The sequence below is a fragment of the Scyliorhinus torazame genome, chromosome 16 (assembly GCF_047496885.1).
Source record: "Scyliorhinus torazame isolate Kashiwa2021f chromosome 16, sScyTor2.1, whole genome shotgun sequence".
Taxonomy (NCBI): Eukaryota; Metazoa; Chordata; class Chondrichthyes; order Carcharhiniformes; family Scyliorhinidae; genus Scyliorhinus; species Scyliorhinus torazame.
This window is the reverse complement of record NC_092722.1, coordinates 113181373-113198894: the sequence shown is the minus strand read 5'-3', so window position 1 is coordinate 113198894 and position 17522 is coordinate 113181373. Positions and strand designations below refer to the sequence as shown.

Genomic DNA, 17522 nt, shown 5'->3' with positions numbered 1-17522 from the left:
GCCATTGTTCCAGATGACCATCGGCTGCTTTCCCCTTGGAGAGGGGAGAGCTGACTGGTGGTGATTTAACCGGAGGATCACCACACCTCAGGTGAGGGGCAAGGTTGAGAAGGTCATGAATAACCTTAGCCGGTACAGGAATTGAACCCGTGCTGTTGACACCTCTCTGCATCACAAACCAGCTGTCCAGCCATCTGAGCTAAAGTGGTTGCTTCCCCTGACATCATATTCTTGCAATTGTCAGAGTGCAAAATGAGAATCTTCGACAAAAGGTCTTTTTTCATCAATGCACAAGTTCCATATCACCAAACAACTGTGCATAATAATTTGTGCATTAGTCATTGTATATTACACTGATTCTATAACAATACACTGTTACAGTGCTGTGTGAGGGAGTGTTGCTTCCAGCTTCTTTCTTGTGCTGGAAACTTTCTTCCTAAACACCCACACCTCCAATAAGAGCAAGATACTCATTAACTTTATCACTGCCTCTGCCACTTTGTCTTCCCGTAACGCACTGCATGGGCCAAACTTACTCAAAGGCTCATTTATTGCCCCAACTCTGAACTTTCATCTTTCCCTCATTTCTCTCCTGTCTGCCCACATTCCTTCTCTGAACTCATCTTGTTGAGAAGATTCATTCCTGCTCCCACAAGCCTATTCCCACTAAACTGCTGAACACCCAACTTCTACTCCTGACCTCTATGTTAGCCAACCTTATTAACTGTTCTCCTTCCTCAGCCACTGACTCATTCAAATCAGCGGTTCTCATCCCTTGATGACTCTGTCCTTGCAAACTACCGCCCCATCTCCAAACCTCCCTTCCCACTCCCAAGAGTGGAACATGTTATAAAAACAGCAAATAATGGATTAAACTCAGCAGGTCTGGCAGCATCTGTGGAGAAAGACAAGACTTAACATTTCTGATCTAAATTACCCTTCTGCAGACCTTGAATGTGTTGCTTCCTCCCACCTATGCTCACCTTTGCTGGAGCTTGATGTCTGAATCCCACTTTTGTGAGGGCCACAAAGAATCCAGCACAAGTTTTAAGGATACCAAGTAATAACATTTATTTACAATAACATTCCCTTGCTGCACACTCCTTCCTGCTGGTTCCTAAACTGGCTAGCTTTATTTATAATTGGAGTTTACTAATGGTTTCTCCGCCCCCTCATTGGGGAAGCTCATACTCCCACAGGATTGTGGGATTGTCATTAGTCCCCAGCCAATGGTAAGTAGGCAGGTTATAACACCCACCAATCGGGATTCTACCCTTATCGCAGGGTGTGATCAAAATGGCTCTGATCAGTCACTGAAGACATTTCCGTGTGACCATGACAAAGGTAAACTATCCCTCCTCAACCTTCTTGATCAGTAAGGCAGCCTTTTGACATGATTGACCACAACATCTTCCCCAAACGCTCCGCCGCCCACTGTCCAGCTGAGTGGCACTGCACTCTCACCTGGTTTTGTTCTCATCTGACGGAGCTTCTTTGACCTGCCTTGCTGAGTATTTCCAGCATCTTTTCATTCATTTCCTATTTATCCAGTGTCGTAAGCGTCCAGTTTCATGTTTCATATTCCTATTTTAGAGAAATCTAGAGGTTTGGGGAGATTAAATTCATGAGCGCAAGGGTTTTAAATTTATGGGACCAGAAATTCGCTCAAACTCCAGTAAGGGCAATTCAAAGGATGACCTGTGTTTACTTACTGAAGTCCGAAGACTCCAGTGTAGACCACATGATACAGTCTTAAACTAGAACTCTTTTATTTTTATTTAAAAAAATTAAATTTAGAGTACCCAATTCATTTTATCCAATTGAGCATGGCCAATCCACCTAGCCTGCACATCTTTGGGTTGTGAGGGCAAAACCCATGCAAACACAGGAAGAATGTGCAAACTCCACACTGACAGTGACCCAGAGCCAGAATCAAACCTGGGACCTCAGCGCCGTGAGGCTGCAGGGCGAACCCACTGCGCCACCGTGCTGCCCCAGCTATAACTCTTCTATGAATCAAGAGATACAGTCCTGGTTTAGCACACTGGGCTAAATCATTGGCTTTTAAAGCAGACCAAGGAAGGCCAGCAGCACGGTTCAATTCCCGTACCAGACTCTCCGAACAGGCACCGGAATGTGGCGACTAGGGGCTTTTCACAGTAACTTCATTTGAAGCCTACTTCTGAAAATAAGCGATTTCATTTCATTCATTTCATTTCATTTTAGAGTACCCAATGCATTTTGTTTTCCAATTAAGGGATAATTTAGCATGGACAATCTACCTACCCTGCACATCTTTGGGTTTGTGAGGGTCAGACCCACGCAGACACGGGGCGAATGTGCACACAGATAGTGACCCTAGTCTGGGATCAAACCTGGGTCTTCAGCGCTGTGAAGCAGCAGTGCTACCGTGTTGCCCCAAGAGATAGATTTGTAAAGCATAATAATCATACAAACATCACCAATGTAATACCAATTATAGCTAGCGAATCACTTGCTCTGACCTCTCTTCCTGCCTTGTTGTCCAGGATTCTATTCTTGGTCCCTTCCTATTTTAAATCTACATCTGATTCCTTGGTGACTTTTGTAAGGGCCCCGAAGAATCCAGCACGAGTTTTAAGGATACAAAATAATAATGTTTATTTACTATAACAATATATACATAGCAGTAGCAGTAACTTCCCTTGCTACCTTCTCCTTCCTCCTGGTTCCTGGACTGGCCAGCTTATTTATAGTAGGAGTTTCTCCGCCCCCCCTCATTGGGGAAGTTCATACTCCCATAGGATTGTGGGATAATCATTAGTCCCCAGCCAATCGTCAGGAGGCAGGTTATAACATCCCTCCCCCCCCAAAGTCCAAGGAATCCACCGTAGGCCCTGGCGAAGGGAGGCGTCGAACTCGTTTGGCCGCAGGCCGGACGCCATTTGCACGCGTCGCTGGATCAGGCGGCGTATAACGAGACGGAGACCGGCGCTTCTGTGATGAACGGCGCGGTTGTACATCCACGGCCTGTGGACCCGAGGATTCCCCCTCTGATTCATCCTGTGTCTCCATCTCGGAGTCAGAGTCTGCTGCCTCCGTCATGTCAGCGTCTCTGTCCCCATTCGGTCCCGTCATGACCTGCGCAGGCTTTGAGTGAGGCACCAGTGGAAGATTTGGAGGACTACCTTCCCTTGTTTCTGGTCTTTGCCGCTGTTGAACTGAGCTCCGGGGGCGGGGAATCTTTTGCGGGGATGATCTTCTGGACCGGACGTGGTCTACATGTTTTCGCTGGAGACGACCCTGGGCTTGCACTTGGTACGATATAGGGCCCGTTTGGCGAAAGATTACCCCAGGAACCCATTGGGCACCACCAGCAAAATTCCGCACGAATACTGGGTCACCGGGTGCAAACTGCCGAATCGGACGATGCTGAGACAATCCCGGTCCCTGCCGTTCTTGTGTGCGGCGTACTTTTGCGCCAATGTCCGGGAAGACCATACTAAGGCGGGTGCGAAGTCTCCGGCCCATTAGGAGTTCTGCGGGAGCTACCCCAGTCACTGTATGGGGGGTGGTCCTGTACGTAAACAAAAACCGAGCCAGTCTCGTGTCCATTGATCCGGAAGACTGCTTCGTTAGGCCTCTTTTGAATGTCTGCACTGCACGCTCTGCCAACCCATTTGAAGCCGGGTGGTAAGGGGCAGTGCGGATATGGCGGATGCTGTTCATCTTTGTAAACCTAGCAAACTCCTCACTCGTGAATGGAGTGCCATTATCCGTGACCAGCACCTTGGGGAGGCCATGCGTGCTAAATGATAAACGCATTTTTTCAATTGTTGTCCCCTGCATCTTATGCACCTCCAGCCATTTGGACTGGGCGTCAATTAGTAGAAGGAACATGGATCCCTGAAAAGGGCCTGCGAAATCTGCATGTAAGCGTCCCCAAGGCCGCCCTGGCCATTCCCAGTGATGTAGGGGCGCGGCCGGCGGAAGCTTCTGATGCTCCTGGCAAATGGAGCAGTTTTGGGCCACCTTCTCAATGTCGGTGTCGAGGCCTGGCCACCAGACATAACTCCGGGCCAACATTTTCATCTTGGTCACGCCCGGATGGCCATTGTGCAAGTCTGATAATATCAGCTCCTGGCCTTTTTCCGGGACAACCACCGCGTCCCCCACAAGAGGATGCCGTCTTCCACGCTGAACTCTGACAGCTTGGAGGAAAATGCCCGTAACTCACCTTGGAGCTGTCTATGCTGCCCACCATACAGGACTATGTGCCGAACCTTTGACAGGACTGGCTCCGTCTGGGTCCACTCACGGATCTGTGATGCCGTGACAGGCAAGGTGTCCATAAAATTTAGGGTTGCTACCACCTCACCGGTCGTGGGGGTCGACATGGGGTCGGTCGATAAAGGCAATCGGCTCAGTGCGTCGGCATTTGCTATCTGCGTACCTGGTTTGTGCTCCAGAGAATACTCATATGCAGCAAGCAACAAAGCCCAGCGCTGGATCCGTGCAGAGGCAATGGGCGGTATCGGCTTATCCTCTCTGAAGAGTCCCAGCAGGGGCTTATGATCAGTCACGATAGTGAAATGGCGGCCGTACACATACTGGTGGAAGCGTTTCACCGCGAAAACCACTGCCAGGCCCTCCTTCTCGATCTGCGCGTACTTCTCCGCTGCAGTCAATGTGCGGGAGACGAAAGCTATCGGTCGCTCGGCCCCGTTCTCCATCTTGTGGGACAGGACAGCCCCAATACCATACGGGGATGCATCACATGTGACGAGCAAAGGCTTTCCCGGATCATAGTGGGTTAGTAACCCAGACGACGACAATTGTTGCTTTACCCGCCGGAAAGCGGTTTCTTGCGGCTGACCCCAAACCCAGGTGTGATTTTTCTTTAGCAGCAGGTGTAAGGGGGCCAGCGTAGTTGCCAGATTGGGGAGGAACTTCCCGTAATAGTTTACGAGACCGAGAAAAGAACGAAGATGCGAAGTGTCAGTCGGGGTGGGGGCATGTTGAATTGCACGCACCTTCTCTGCGACGGGGTGCAGACCCTCGCGGTCTACCCGATAACCTAGGTAGACTACTTCTTTTGCCTGAAATACGCACTTTGTGTGACGTAAACGGACTCCAGCCTCCGAAAGGCGTTTAAGGACAGCCTCCAGATTTTCCAAATGCTCTTGCATCGACGTCCCTGTAATCAACACGTCATCTAGGTAGACAGCCACACGTGGTAAACCTCTCAAAATGCCCTCCATAACACGTTGAAAAATTGCGCAGGCAGAGGATACTCCAAAGGGCAACCGTGTATATTCATACAGGCCCCGGTGTGTGTTAATTGTTACATATGGTCGGGAGGCAGGGTCCAGCTCCAACTGCAGGTAGGCGTGATTCATATCTAATTTTGTGAATGAGAGTCCGTCTGCAAGTTTCGCGTAGAGATCCTCTATGCGAGGCATTGGGTATCGGTCGAGTCGGGAAACTGTATTCACTAAGTTTATAGTCGCCACACAAGCGAACTGTGGCATCTGGCTTCATTACTGGCACAATTGGTGCTGCCCAGTCAGCAAAACGGACAGGCCTGATAATACCCAAACTCTCCAAACGAGTGAGCTCCCCTTCTACCTTCTCGAGCAAAGCGTAAGGCACTGGGCGCACCCGGAAATAGCGCGGTGTGGCTCCTGGCTCAACTTGGATACGGGCTACGGCCCCTTTTATTTTCCCCAGACCAGGCTGGAATACCTCTGGGTATCGTCCCAGCACCTCAGTCAACCCTCCAGAAACTGTTTGGAGGATGTGCTGCCATTGCAACCGCAAATGGCGCAACCAGTCCCGACCCAACAGGCTGGGCCCATGGCCACACACTACGATAAGTGGGAAACGCCCCTCCTGGCGTCCATAGACAACAGGGGTCATTGTAGTTCCTGCAATGTCCAGTGGTTCCCCCGTGTAGGTGGCCAACCTGGCCTGTGAGTCAGTTAATGTAAGGGTCTGTATACCCTGCTTGATGCGGTTGAATGTCCTCTGGGCGATCACGGAGACCGCTGCACCAGTATCCAACTCCATCTCCAGCGGGTGGCCATTGACCCGTACTGTCACCTTAATGGGGGCCACACGGGGAGCTGCCACACAATGCAGCTGCAGGCAGTCGTCCTCTGTCTCCACGTCCTCAGGAGTGGTCGCCACAGGTTCATCCACATGGAAGGTACGGCCTCTGGGCTGGTCCCAGTTACGGCCCCTGGGCTGGTCCCAGTTTCGGTCGGAACGACGGCGCCTCTGGCGTCCCCAGGACCGCCGTCCGCGACAGGGTCGGCGCCTACAAGTCTGACACGGACATGGCTCCTCATCCATTGGCTCTGGAGAAGGCTCCCTTCGGGGAGGAATGTCCGATGGCCACTGGCGTCGGTCTGGTCGTTGCCTCGCCCAAGGTACCGCAGGAGTGCGGGGGGACGTTTTTGGGCAGAAAGGGTTTCGCCCCAAGGCATGCACTTCCATTCCCTGTAGCTCCTGTACTCCTCGCTCTGCGCTCTCTCGGGACAAGACTATTTGTATTGCCTGTTGAAAAGTCAATGTTGGCTCCGCTAACAACTTTCTCTGGGTGGCCGCATTGTTAATACCGCAAACCAAACGGTCGCGTAACATTTCTGACAAGGTCTCACCATAGTCACAGTATTCCGCAATCCCGCGTAGCCTGGATAAAAAAATCGGCAAGGGATTCTCCAGGGGTCCTCTCAGCGGTATTAAACCGGTAACGCTGGACTATCATGGGCGGGGTTGGGTTAAAGTGTTGCCCCACTATTTTCACAAGTTCGTCAAACGTTTTGGTGTCCGGCGCAGCTGGGTACGTAAGGCTCCTAATCACCCCAAACGTATGCGGCCCGCAGGCGGTGAGCAATATGACCACCTGGCGCTCGTTTTCAGTGATATTGTTTGCCCGGAAATAGTAACGCATCCGTTGCGTGTACTGGTTCCAGCTTTCCAGCGCAGCATCAAAAACATCCAAACGTCCGTACAGAGGCATGGTATAATAGAAAACAACTTCCAACCTGTATCCAACAAAAATCCAGGGAGGTGGCTTCAGCAGTGTAGACAGCTATTCACTTTTACCTTCGTCGCCAGTTTTGTGAGGGCCCCGAAGAATCCAGCACGAGTTTTAAGGATACAAAATAATAAAGTTTATTTACTATAACAATATATACATAACAGTAGCAGTAACTTCCCTTGCTACCTTCTCCTTCCTCCTGGTTCCTGGACTGGCCAGCTTATTTATAGTAGGAGTTTCTCCGCCCCCCTCATTGGGGAAGTTCATACTCCCATAGGATTGTGGGCTAATCATTAGTCCCCAGCCAATCGTCAGTAGGCAGGTTATAACAGTGACATCTTTGAAAAACAGCTTGGTTTCCATATTTATGCTGGCGACACCCAGCTCTACCTCATCAGCACCTCCTCAACCCCTTCACTCTCTAAATGATCAGACTACGTATCCAACAGCTAGTACTGAATGAGAGGACATATCCTCGAACTAAACATTGCAAAGTCTTGAAGCCACTGTGTTCAGGCCCCACCTCAAAAATCCATTCCCTGGCCACCCACACCATTCCTCGCCCAGCCAACCATCCGAGGCAGAACCAGATCATTTGCAACCTTGGTGTAGTATTCCATGCTGAGATGGCGATATATCTGTGCTGTCATTAAGGTTTCTTGTTTCCTTATCCATATCATGCCGTTGATACCTCTAGAATTCACAGTTCCAACACATTCCTGGCCTGTCCTCCCATCTTCTGACCTCTGTAAACATTTAAGGTCATCCAAAACTATCCTTATTATAGGTTCAACCAAATGCAGTTCACCCACCACCTGCACACTCTTTAACCTACATTGCTTCCTGGTCAATTTTGATTGCCTCAATTTTTAAATTCTCATCCATGTTGTTTAATCCCTCCTGGCTTCACCACTCATCTTCGTAATCTCCTCCCAACCTACAACCCTCAACTTTCAGCACACCTTTGAACATCCCCGATTATAATCGTTCCACCACTGGCAGCGGTACCTTCAGCTGCCTAAGCTCAGAAATTTCCCTCCCTAAACTTCTCCCCCTATCTCTCTTCCGTTTCCTTCCTCCGGTAAAATGCCTTGTGATGGTATTTTAAAGGTGCTATATAATTGCAATGACATAATTGCAAGGTGTTGTTGTTATCGAGTCCCATCCTGTGGAGGAGTGTCGCTGTACACACCTGTGATTCTGTATAAACCTGGTGCACTTCTAACAAAGAGCGCAATTGTGACCACTTTAATAGATCATAGAGTTTACAGTGCTGAAGGAGGCCATTCGGCCCATCGAGTCTGCACCGCCCCTTAGAAAGAACACCCTACCCAAGCCCACACCTCCACCCTATCCCCGTAACCTAGTAACCCCAGTTAACCTTTTTGGATACTAAGGGCAATTTAGCATAGCCAGTCCACCTAATCTGCACATCTTTGGACTGTGGGAGGAAACCGGAGCACCCGGAGGAAACCCACGCACACACGGGCAGGATGTGCAGACTCCGCACAGACAGTGACCCAAGCCGGGAATCGAACCTGGGACCCTGGAGCTGTGAAGCAGCTGTGATAACCACTATGCTACTGTGCTGCCCTTAAACTATTTCATTTAAACCTATAAGGTGAGGCAGTGTTTGAAGATGGTGGTTAATATAGAGAGACCCGCTGTCCGCAGCTGTGTTATACAAGTTGTAAATCTGGTATTCGGTAATCCAATTGTGCCTAGAACCTGAATTTCTGACTACCTAAATGTTATGGACAGGCCTGAGCCCCATGGGATTAAATGAATAATCTCTATCTTTCCATTTTGCTAACTCCTAGAATTGTCCTTTCTGACTCGCTGAACTATGCCCAATGCAGGCTCTTAATTCAGTCACTGAAGAATATTGAGCACAGTTTTTAAATTTCTTGGGCTAGCCTGAATGGGTAAGTTGCAAAGCCCATTGCCTATCTGGGCCTGCGCTGTAACCTGCCCAATTTGTGCAAATGTGCAATTTCAGACTTTAAGGGCAACTGTTTTAAAGGCACATTCTGATTTTAACACTTTTTGCGTTGGGTTTAAAGCTTTCTAAAACAGAAGAATGGGCAGACAACATGGCACCTCCAGTGTTTAAGCCTTGTCAGACTCGTATCTCCATATCTCGCTACAAAGACTCATTAGAAAATGCAAGGATCCCTCCAGGGATGTTCATTGAATTCTAAAAGGTGTGAAAAACCCTTTTACTTCTGAAGAGACGGGAAAAAACTTCAAAGGACCTCAACATAATTAACATCTTTGCCTGGTGTGACAATGCTTCATAAAATTAACATAGCAGCCATTTTAAGTTTGGAACCATATAAAGCGATATAACAATATAACTATAAACTATATATGGGGCAGCACGGTAGCAGAGTAATAATAAGAATCTTTATTGTCATAAGTAGGCTTACATTAACACTGCAATGAAGTTACTGTGGAAAAGCCTCTAGTCGCCACATTCCGGCGCCTGTTCAGGTACACGGAGGGAGAATTCAGAATGTCCGATTCACCTAACAGCACATCGTTCGGGATTTGGGGGAGGAATTCCACGTAGACAGCGGGAGAACGTGCAGGCTCCATGCTGCCCCATATGGTTGGCACTATGGCTTCACAGTGTCAGGGTCCCAGGTTCGATTCCCAGCTTGGGTCACTGTCTGTGCAGAGTCTGCATGTTCTCCAGTGTCTGTGTGGGTTTCCTCCAGGTGCTCCGGTTTTCTCCCACTAGTCCAGAAAGATGTGCTGTTAGGTAATTTGGACATTCTGAATTCTCCCTCTGTGTACTCGAACAGGCGCCGGAGTGTGGCAACCAGGGGATTTTCACAGTAACTTCCATTGCAGTTAACATAAGCCTACTTGTGACAATAAAGATGTGGTCGGCTACTTTAGGGGTATCGCGGTACCTAGGTGGGATGTACCTTACACTGTAGTATGAGTGGTAGAACCTGCCTGCTGGTTCCGCCCAGCAGGCGGAGCATAAGAGTCTGTGTTTCACCCACAGCAGTCATTCTGTACTGGAGCTGCTGGGGTAACTACTTGTTCATTAAAGCCTTCAATTGGACTACAATCTCGCTTCAGTAGTGATTGATCGTGCATCAAAAGATTATTATTACTGGCAGAGAGAGAAGGTAATGAGGAAAGTTAATAGCATGTTATTGTGAGGGGAATTGAATACTAAAATGAGGTTACAGGACACTAGTGCAACCACATCTGGAGTACTGTGTATTATAGTCAGTTTGAGAATTACCATATTGTGAGCAGTACCTCAGGAATATCTCTTAGAAACAACTTCAGAGAGGATTCTTGGCCAAAAGAGGGAGGTGCTAAGAAATCAGCTGCAATTCTGCCAATTGACAAGTGCCTTAACTGCAGAATTGGTGAGGAATAGGAAAGCTCACTATCCCAAAAAACTGCCGAGTTCATCTGAAAAAGGCAACCCTCCGAATAGTTGACTGCAGAAGCCATCACATGCTAAACTGAACCTCAGTTTCAACTCCCAAACTTGGGAAAGAAAGATTTCAAGCAACGGGCCCACATCAAGATCTCAGAGACTGACTTGAAATCTCAGGAGCAATTCATCAATGGTTTCGTCCTGGCACCAAGTTGGGTGCGACGAGGCCGCTGAATCGTGCCCGCTATCTTTCAGATGGGGTGTTAAACTGGGAGCCCATTTTTTCGCTGACTGAACCCAGGAATTGGAGTCGGCAATTTAACCCCTCGAGCCGTTTGTCAATCGGTGAAATCCTGGTTGATTTACAGCTGAACTCCATGTACTTGCTCCATATTAACTAAACGTTTTATCACACTCAATTTAAAATGAACATTTGATCCAACATCAGTTTATGTTTGTAGACTTGTATGTTGAAGTGTTTCCTAATTTCACTTCTGAAAGGTTTGATTTTTAGACCAGGTCCTCTAGTCCGACACTCCCACCCGGCAGCAATAAGATAAACGAAGGGAAACCGCTCATTGGTACATGTTTACTCCTTGGGTGGATGTAAACAAGTTCTCTGGATTTTGGAAAGTCCCGAGGTTGCAAGTCTTTTTTCCTTTTCTATATTGAATGTGTCGTGAGTTGTTTTGCATTTTTGTGGTTCTGCACAAACCCACTGGTTACAGCGCCACCTGCAGTTACCCTGTGCTTTGCTCATGTGCTCACTGGACTTGAGCTCTTGTTAGCTTCCATATCTGCAAAGCAAAAGGGCCTGTAGTTGTTGTATGTTTGTTTCAGCAGGTCTCACGAAGAGGTTCTGAGCCTTGTCCGGGTGAACACAAGAGTGTGTGATGATAACCTGTAATGATATGCACATAAACTGGGTAGAACCCACGCTATGTGCTAACTCATGGGTCTCTGCCCAGTCTACAGCTGAGCCTAGTAGCTGGTCTTGTGACTCTTTAGATTGCCCCGTGGTGATGAACTCTTGCTATTCTAGATACTACATAACATAAATACTGTGGTATTAGGGGCTGTTTAGCACGGGGCTAAATCGCTGGCTTTGAAAGCAGACCAACGCAGGCCAGCAGCACGGTTCAATTCCCGTAACAGCCTCCCCGAACAGGCGCCGGAATGTGGCGACTAGGGGCTTTTCACAGTGACTTCATTTGAAGTCTACTTGTGACAATAAGGGATTTTCATTTCATGCACAACCCCTGAATATATCCTTACAGTCAATGAAGTCCCTTTGAAGTGTAGTCACTGTTGTAATGCATGGATCACACAGCAAGCTCCCACAAACTCCATAATGAGTAGACATACTGTTACAGTGACATTAATTGAGGGATAAACATTGCAGGCCACTTCGAATCCATAGAATCTCTACAGTGCAGAAGGAGGCCATTCAACCCATTGAGTCTGTGCCGACCCTCCAAAAGAGCACCTGACCTGGACCCACTCCCCCGCACTATCCCCGTAAACCCACCTAACCTGTACATCGTTGGACATTAAGGGATAATTTATGGAAGAGGTTCCCTGCTTCACTGCAATAGTGCCATTGTTTCTTTAGCATCCACTTGGCCTCAGTTTAAGGTCTCATCTGGGCAGCAAGGTGGCTCAGTGGTTAGCATTGCTGCCTCGCGGCACTGAGGTCCCAGGTTCGCTTTGGGTCACTGTCCGTGTGGAGTTTGCACATTCTCCCCGTGTTTGCGTGGGTTTCACCCCCACAACCCAAAGATGTGCAGGGTAGGTGGATTGGCCTCGATAAATTACCCCTTAATTGGAAAAATTGAATTGGGTACTCTAAATTTATTTTTAAAAAGTTTAAGGTCTCATCTTAAAAGATGGCACCTCCAACAGTGGAGCTCTTCCTCGGTACTGCACTGTGTCTGGCGTGACTTTGTGCTCAAGTCTTTGGAGTGGGACCCGAATGCCAGGTTATGACCATCTCCAACTAACGCCATCCCTTAACCTTCAGTGGCATTATCATGCTGAATCTTCCACCCTCTGTTAATGGCTTTGACATGCTCAGTGAAGCACCCGCCATTTTCTTAACTGCAAGCGTGTCATGTGCTGGTATGGAAATGTCTGGAACTGTCTTTATTTAAATATGTATACTGATTAAATGTTAAGACGGCTGACGAAAGGGTGATCTTTCCAACTGCAACCCAGACTATCAAGTTCTAGAAAGTTCTGCATGGAATCATACTGGGTGGGGGTTCTTCTCCTTGAATAGACATGCCCAAACAGCACTCCTTTGTGGAATTCATGCCTGCCTTCGGCCGAAACCTACTCTAAAAACAGAGTACATGGACCCAGAGTCTCTTATGTCTCAGGTTTACAATGGCGCAAAGGAAAACTGATGCAACCAGTTATCCACAAGTTAAGTGTGAAAGACTACTGTCTATCTTCTAAAGTCCATTGACTATGTGACTGGAACTGGTTCAATGATGCTGAAATCCATCTATCCCAAAACCTAGAAGCCTGGGGTAAGTCTGCAAAATAGCACCGACCAGAGAACAGCTGAAGACTAACGATGTGCTAGTATTGCCTTTTAAGAACTGAGAGGGCCAAAATATTTTAAAAGCCACCCCGCCTGATTCCAATGCTCCAAATTCACCTGTAAAGAAATTGAATGTCCTGATACAACAGCCAAGAGCACGCAATGTCCGCTCACTTTAACAGCCTGTGTATGGAGCTACCCTGCTGTGTGGAACTCACCAGGGCCAAGAAGATGGTACAGAACAATAGACAATGGGCAGAATTCTCCGGTCCGCCAGTCGCATGCTTCTTGCCGGTGTGCTGGTCGCTGGCGGTGGGATTCTAACTTCCCGCCGTTTCTCAATGGGATTTCCCATTGTGATCAGCCCTCGCTGCCATAAAACTTGTTTGCCGGTGGGAAAATCAAATTGCCACGACCGGAGAATTCTGGCCAATGTTTGTTCAGTGAAACTGACAGGCTGGGAAGCACTCAAACAGCGAAAATGAACAACTGCAGCTAATTGAGAGGCTGGCATTGACACTCCTTGGCAGGTCACTTGCAATACCTGTGGCCTTCCATGACTTGTGGGGTCAACAGGGGCTGGAGGGCATTGTGTTATTTTAATTTGATGAACTTTCTGTTCAAATTTTTGCTTTCCAGCGCAATTCCGTCAAATGTCCCTTTCAAAGGTGCTGATCATTTATTATAATTAACTATTTTCTCTCCTGGTTTTCTCATAAAAATATAAACAGGGATGGCTGGGATACTGGAAAGCAGGTAGAAGACAGGCAAATGTAATGCTGCGTTCCGTCTGCCTAAACTGGATTTATTGTCCAGTCTTTGCAGTGTGGGACTGGTGGGAGGCTCATGGATCCTTCATCTGTGGAACTTGGTGTAACTAAAGGGTGCAACCAACTTTACTTCAGCCAGAAGAATCCAGTCAGACGTGGGAACCCAGCACCTGCAAACACACATTTTCTTCGGATACATTTCAGTCAACGTTCATCCTAGAAACATATCGGAGCATTTGGCCTCCTTTTTTCTCATTAAGTGAACAGCTGAGTCCTTTGTCTCGCAGATTAATTCAACTGACCTCCACCTTGTCTTCTGCCTTGTCACTCGCAGGTTGGCTCTCTGGGTGTATCCAATGGTTTCCAATGCGATTTTAGTGTTAAGGGTCTCCAAGTGAAAATGATGCAGCCCAAAACACTTCCAACTAGTGCTGTAAGTGACGGACAGAGGTTGGTTTGTGCTGTCTGGGTTCTGCTGTTTCCCTGTTAATTATGCTCTCCCAGACGAACGTGTGGAAGGCAATTGGCACGTTTCTACTTATCCTTGCACAGGTCAGATCGAATAAGGAGTTGAATTCTTTGTTTGTCTGACCCCACCCTCTAATTTTTTGAGGAAGCGCACTATATATAATGTGTGTGTATGTATATATATATTAATTAACTGTGTGTGGCTTGGTATAATAAGTAAACCAGCTAGGTCCTTAAGTTAACAAATGAGAGGGTGGTTAGCACTGCTGCCTCACGGTGCCAAGGACCCGTGTTCGATCCCGGCTCCGGGTCACTATCCGTGTGGAGTTTCTCCCCGTGCCTGCGCGGGTCTCAACCCCACAACCCAAAAGATGTGCAGGGTAGGTGGATTGGTGAGATTAAATTGCCCCTTAATTGGAACTTGTATTTGATGTTAACAGATAAGGAGCTGGCTTTCTTGCTCAAACTCTCAAGGAAAGATGCAGAAATTGTAAACAAAAGGCTTGAAACGTACAAATATGTCCAACTACCCACTAATTCAAAAACAACACACAACACATCCCCCTCCCCAAACATGAAGCAAAGAGGAAATATAATTCTGCAAACTATCAGATATTAAAACTAGGCCAAGTAAAAATTAAAGTTTGAAAAAATGGATTCATGGATTGTCCATGGTCAGGGGGTTAGATGGGGTGGACAGTGAGAGCCTTCTCCCGCGGATGGAAATGGCTGGCACGAGGGGACATAGCTTTAAACTGAGGGGTAATAGATATAGGACAGAGGTCAGAGGTAGGTTCTTTACGCAAAGAGTGGTGAGGCCGTGGAATGCCCTACCTGCAACAGTAGTGAACTCGCCAACATTGAGGGCATTTAAAAGTTTATTGGATAAGCATATGGATGATAATGGCATAGTGTAGGTTAGATGGCTTTTGTTTCGGTGCAACATCGTGGGCCAAAGGGCCTGTACTGCGCTGTATCGTTCTGTGTTCTGTGTTCTGTGTTCTATGTTCTATAAGCTGAAGGGTTGCTTTCCATAGTAGATACTGGGGTTTTTCACTGGAACTATCGTGGTTGCAGCACTGAGGTCTTCTGGTGGGGTTTCCAATCACAAAACATAGCTCAGCTTTGATGAGACTGGTTTAAGGGGAAGAGAGGAAGGGTAAGGCTCATGCCCCTGATGTCCCTTTGGCAGACTCTCCGACTGTTAGTTCAAACAATCCAATATATTTCGCCCAAAGGCTGGGCCTCGTGACCTATCTCTGGTTTTCAATCTGAGTTTATCTTAGCCACTGTCTCTGAGAATTCCTTAGACTCTGTGTCTCCATTAACAACCTTGGGTCCTTTGCAGATTCAACTTAATAGCTGCTATAGGCTAACGTCATTTGCTTAACAAAAGTGTTCTTTCCAAAATGTATATAATATCTAGCCAATGCCATATATATTTTTATTCTATACAACATATCCTCATAACAATATTGTGCTACACAGGGTATCGCCATTGTGTGGGACAGGTTGACCAGAAGATCTTCTCCCCTCTATCATTAACTGTATGTTAGCCTGGCTTAAACCAAAAGTATTGTGCCTATATTCTGCGATGATGGTGTTGGGTAATCTGGTCTCGTGTTTGCCTTGGGGAACATGTTACACATTAAATGAAAGTGTTCAGTTGAGCTCCGGGAAACAGATATTTGATCCAAGTGTAAAATTCCTATGGAGCAGCTCATTTCCTACTCACTTCACATTATATAACATTCCTGAGCTAAGCACAAGCTACTGCCCAGTTATTTATGATTCTTGTTTCTGTGTTATTTTTACTTGCCTTACACCCCACCATTTTCTGTCACTGTTGAATTGTTCTTGCCTTTCCCTCCCCAAAACCCCTCTCACTCCTATTCTGAGTGTGCTGACTGTGTGTCAGCTGAAACGGTGAAGGAGGGGGAGACACAAGGTTGGACTGTGGCTCCCTGTTATGTCCCTGTATTCACATGTACACTTCCAGCAAAGATGGCTGGGACCTGTGGCCACTTGTTCACTGCCCACTTTGTCCAGTCCAGAGGTTAAAGAGGGTGGTATTATCACCCATCCTCCCCCAACAACAATCCCGCCAAAGATTCACAAACGGAACTCTGCTTGGAATCAAATTTGGCACCCTTTCAGTGAGTATAATGAACATAGGGATGAGGGAGGGTTGGGTTGGGGATGAGATGGGGGGGTGGGGGGGGGGGGCGGTATTGTGTAGATGGGTTGGGAAGGAGTTGGGAATGGGGAAGGAGTTCGGTTGGTGGTGGTGAGGCGTGAGTTGGGAGCGGGTTAGGGTGGGTGAAAGCTGGAGTTGGGATGAGGGAGGGATGGGTGCAAGAGGGGCTGGACATGGGAGGGAAGTGAGTGTGGGGAGTATTGGGGGGATGGGGTTGGTCCGAGCAGTGAGTTTCTGGCCAGGAATGGATTTTGTCAGGATCCAGTTGGTAGAATATTGAACAATGATTTTTTATGGTAACAAGATCCACCCCGAAGAGGGGGCCAATAGAGCAACACGCTGGCACAGTGGTTAGAACTGCTGCCTCAAGGTGCCAAGGACCTGGATTTGATCTCGGCCCCGGGTCATTGTCCATGTGGAGTTTGCAGATAATGATGTGCACTGGACGTAGATTGGCCACGCTAAATTGCCCCTTAATTGGGAAAGAAATAATTGGGTACTCTAAATAAAAAAAAAATATTGAGTCAATTACCACTCCGAATTTAGATTGAATGGTCATGTGATTTTTATCACCCAATACCCTCTTGACGTGTCACGTGGGACAAAGAACACCATTCGGGGTATTGATAAAAGATTCTATAAACATGTTGATTTTCATGATTAAACGTTTGCTGCTTGTTTATTTCTTTGTGTTTGATTGAAGTATTGAACTGGAATCTTTTTGACCCTGAATGTTTATTTTACAGCCGCTGCTGAAGGAAAAGGCACAACTGGGGAAGATTTCTTCCAGAAGGTACTGTGTTGTTGCTCAGCCCCCTTAATACTCCTGACCTTGGTATAGTTTGTGCATTTTACCTCAGACCAATTTAAAAAGATAATTCAAACCATATCTGTAAGAAATGATGAGGTCCTTGTTTGTGAGAGAGTATGGCATAAAGATATTCTGATCTTGTGAAAATGAAAGCATTATGCTTCCCTACTCTGTTCCTAAGCTCTGTCACTGTAAAACCTTGTGCCTATGATGCTGATTATTATCAGAAGGACTCGGACTCCAATAACACCCATAATCAGTTTTAGTGGGGCAGCCATAGGAATTGTTCCACCTTTTAATG

At 47.3% G+C, this 17522-nt stretch overlaps 1 protein-coding gene across 3 annotated transcripts in view; it reads left to right on the top strand.

Moving 5' to 3' along the window:
* The window catches only part of LOC140393004 (protein bicaudal C homolog 1-like), a 398646-nt gene that overhangs the window by 64103 nt on the left and 317021 nt on the right, over nt 1-17522 (top strand). For all 3 annotated transcript variants that reach the window (XM_072478914.1, XM_072478916.1, XM_072478915.1), the window contains exon 2: nt 17157-17203. In XM_072478914.1, coding sequence (XP_072335015.1) covers nt 17157-17203 — 47 coding nt within the window. The remainder of the gene's footprint in view (nt 1-17156; nt 17204-17522) is intronic.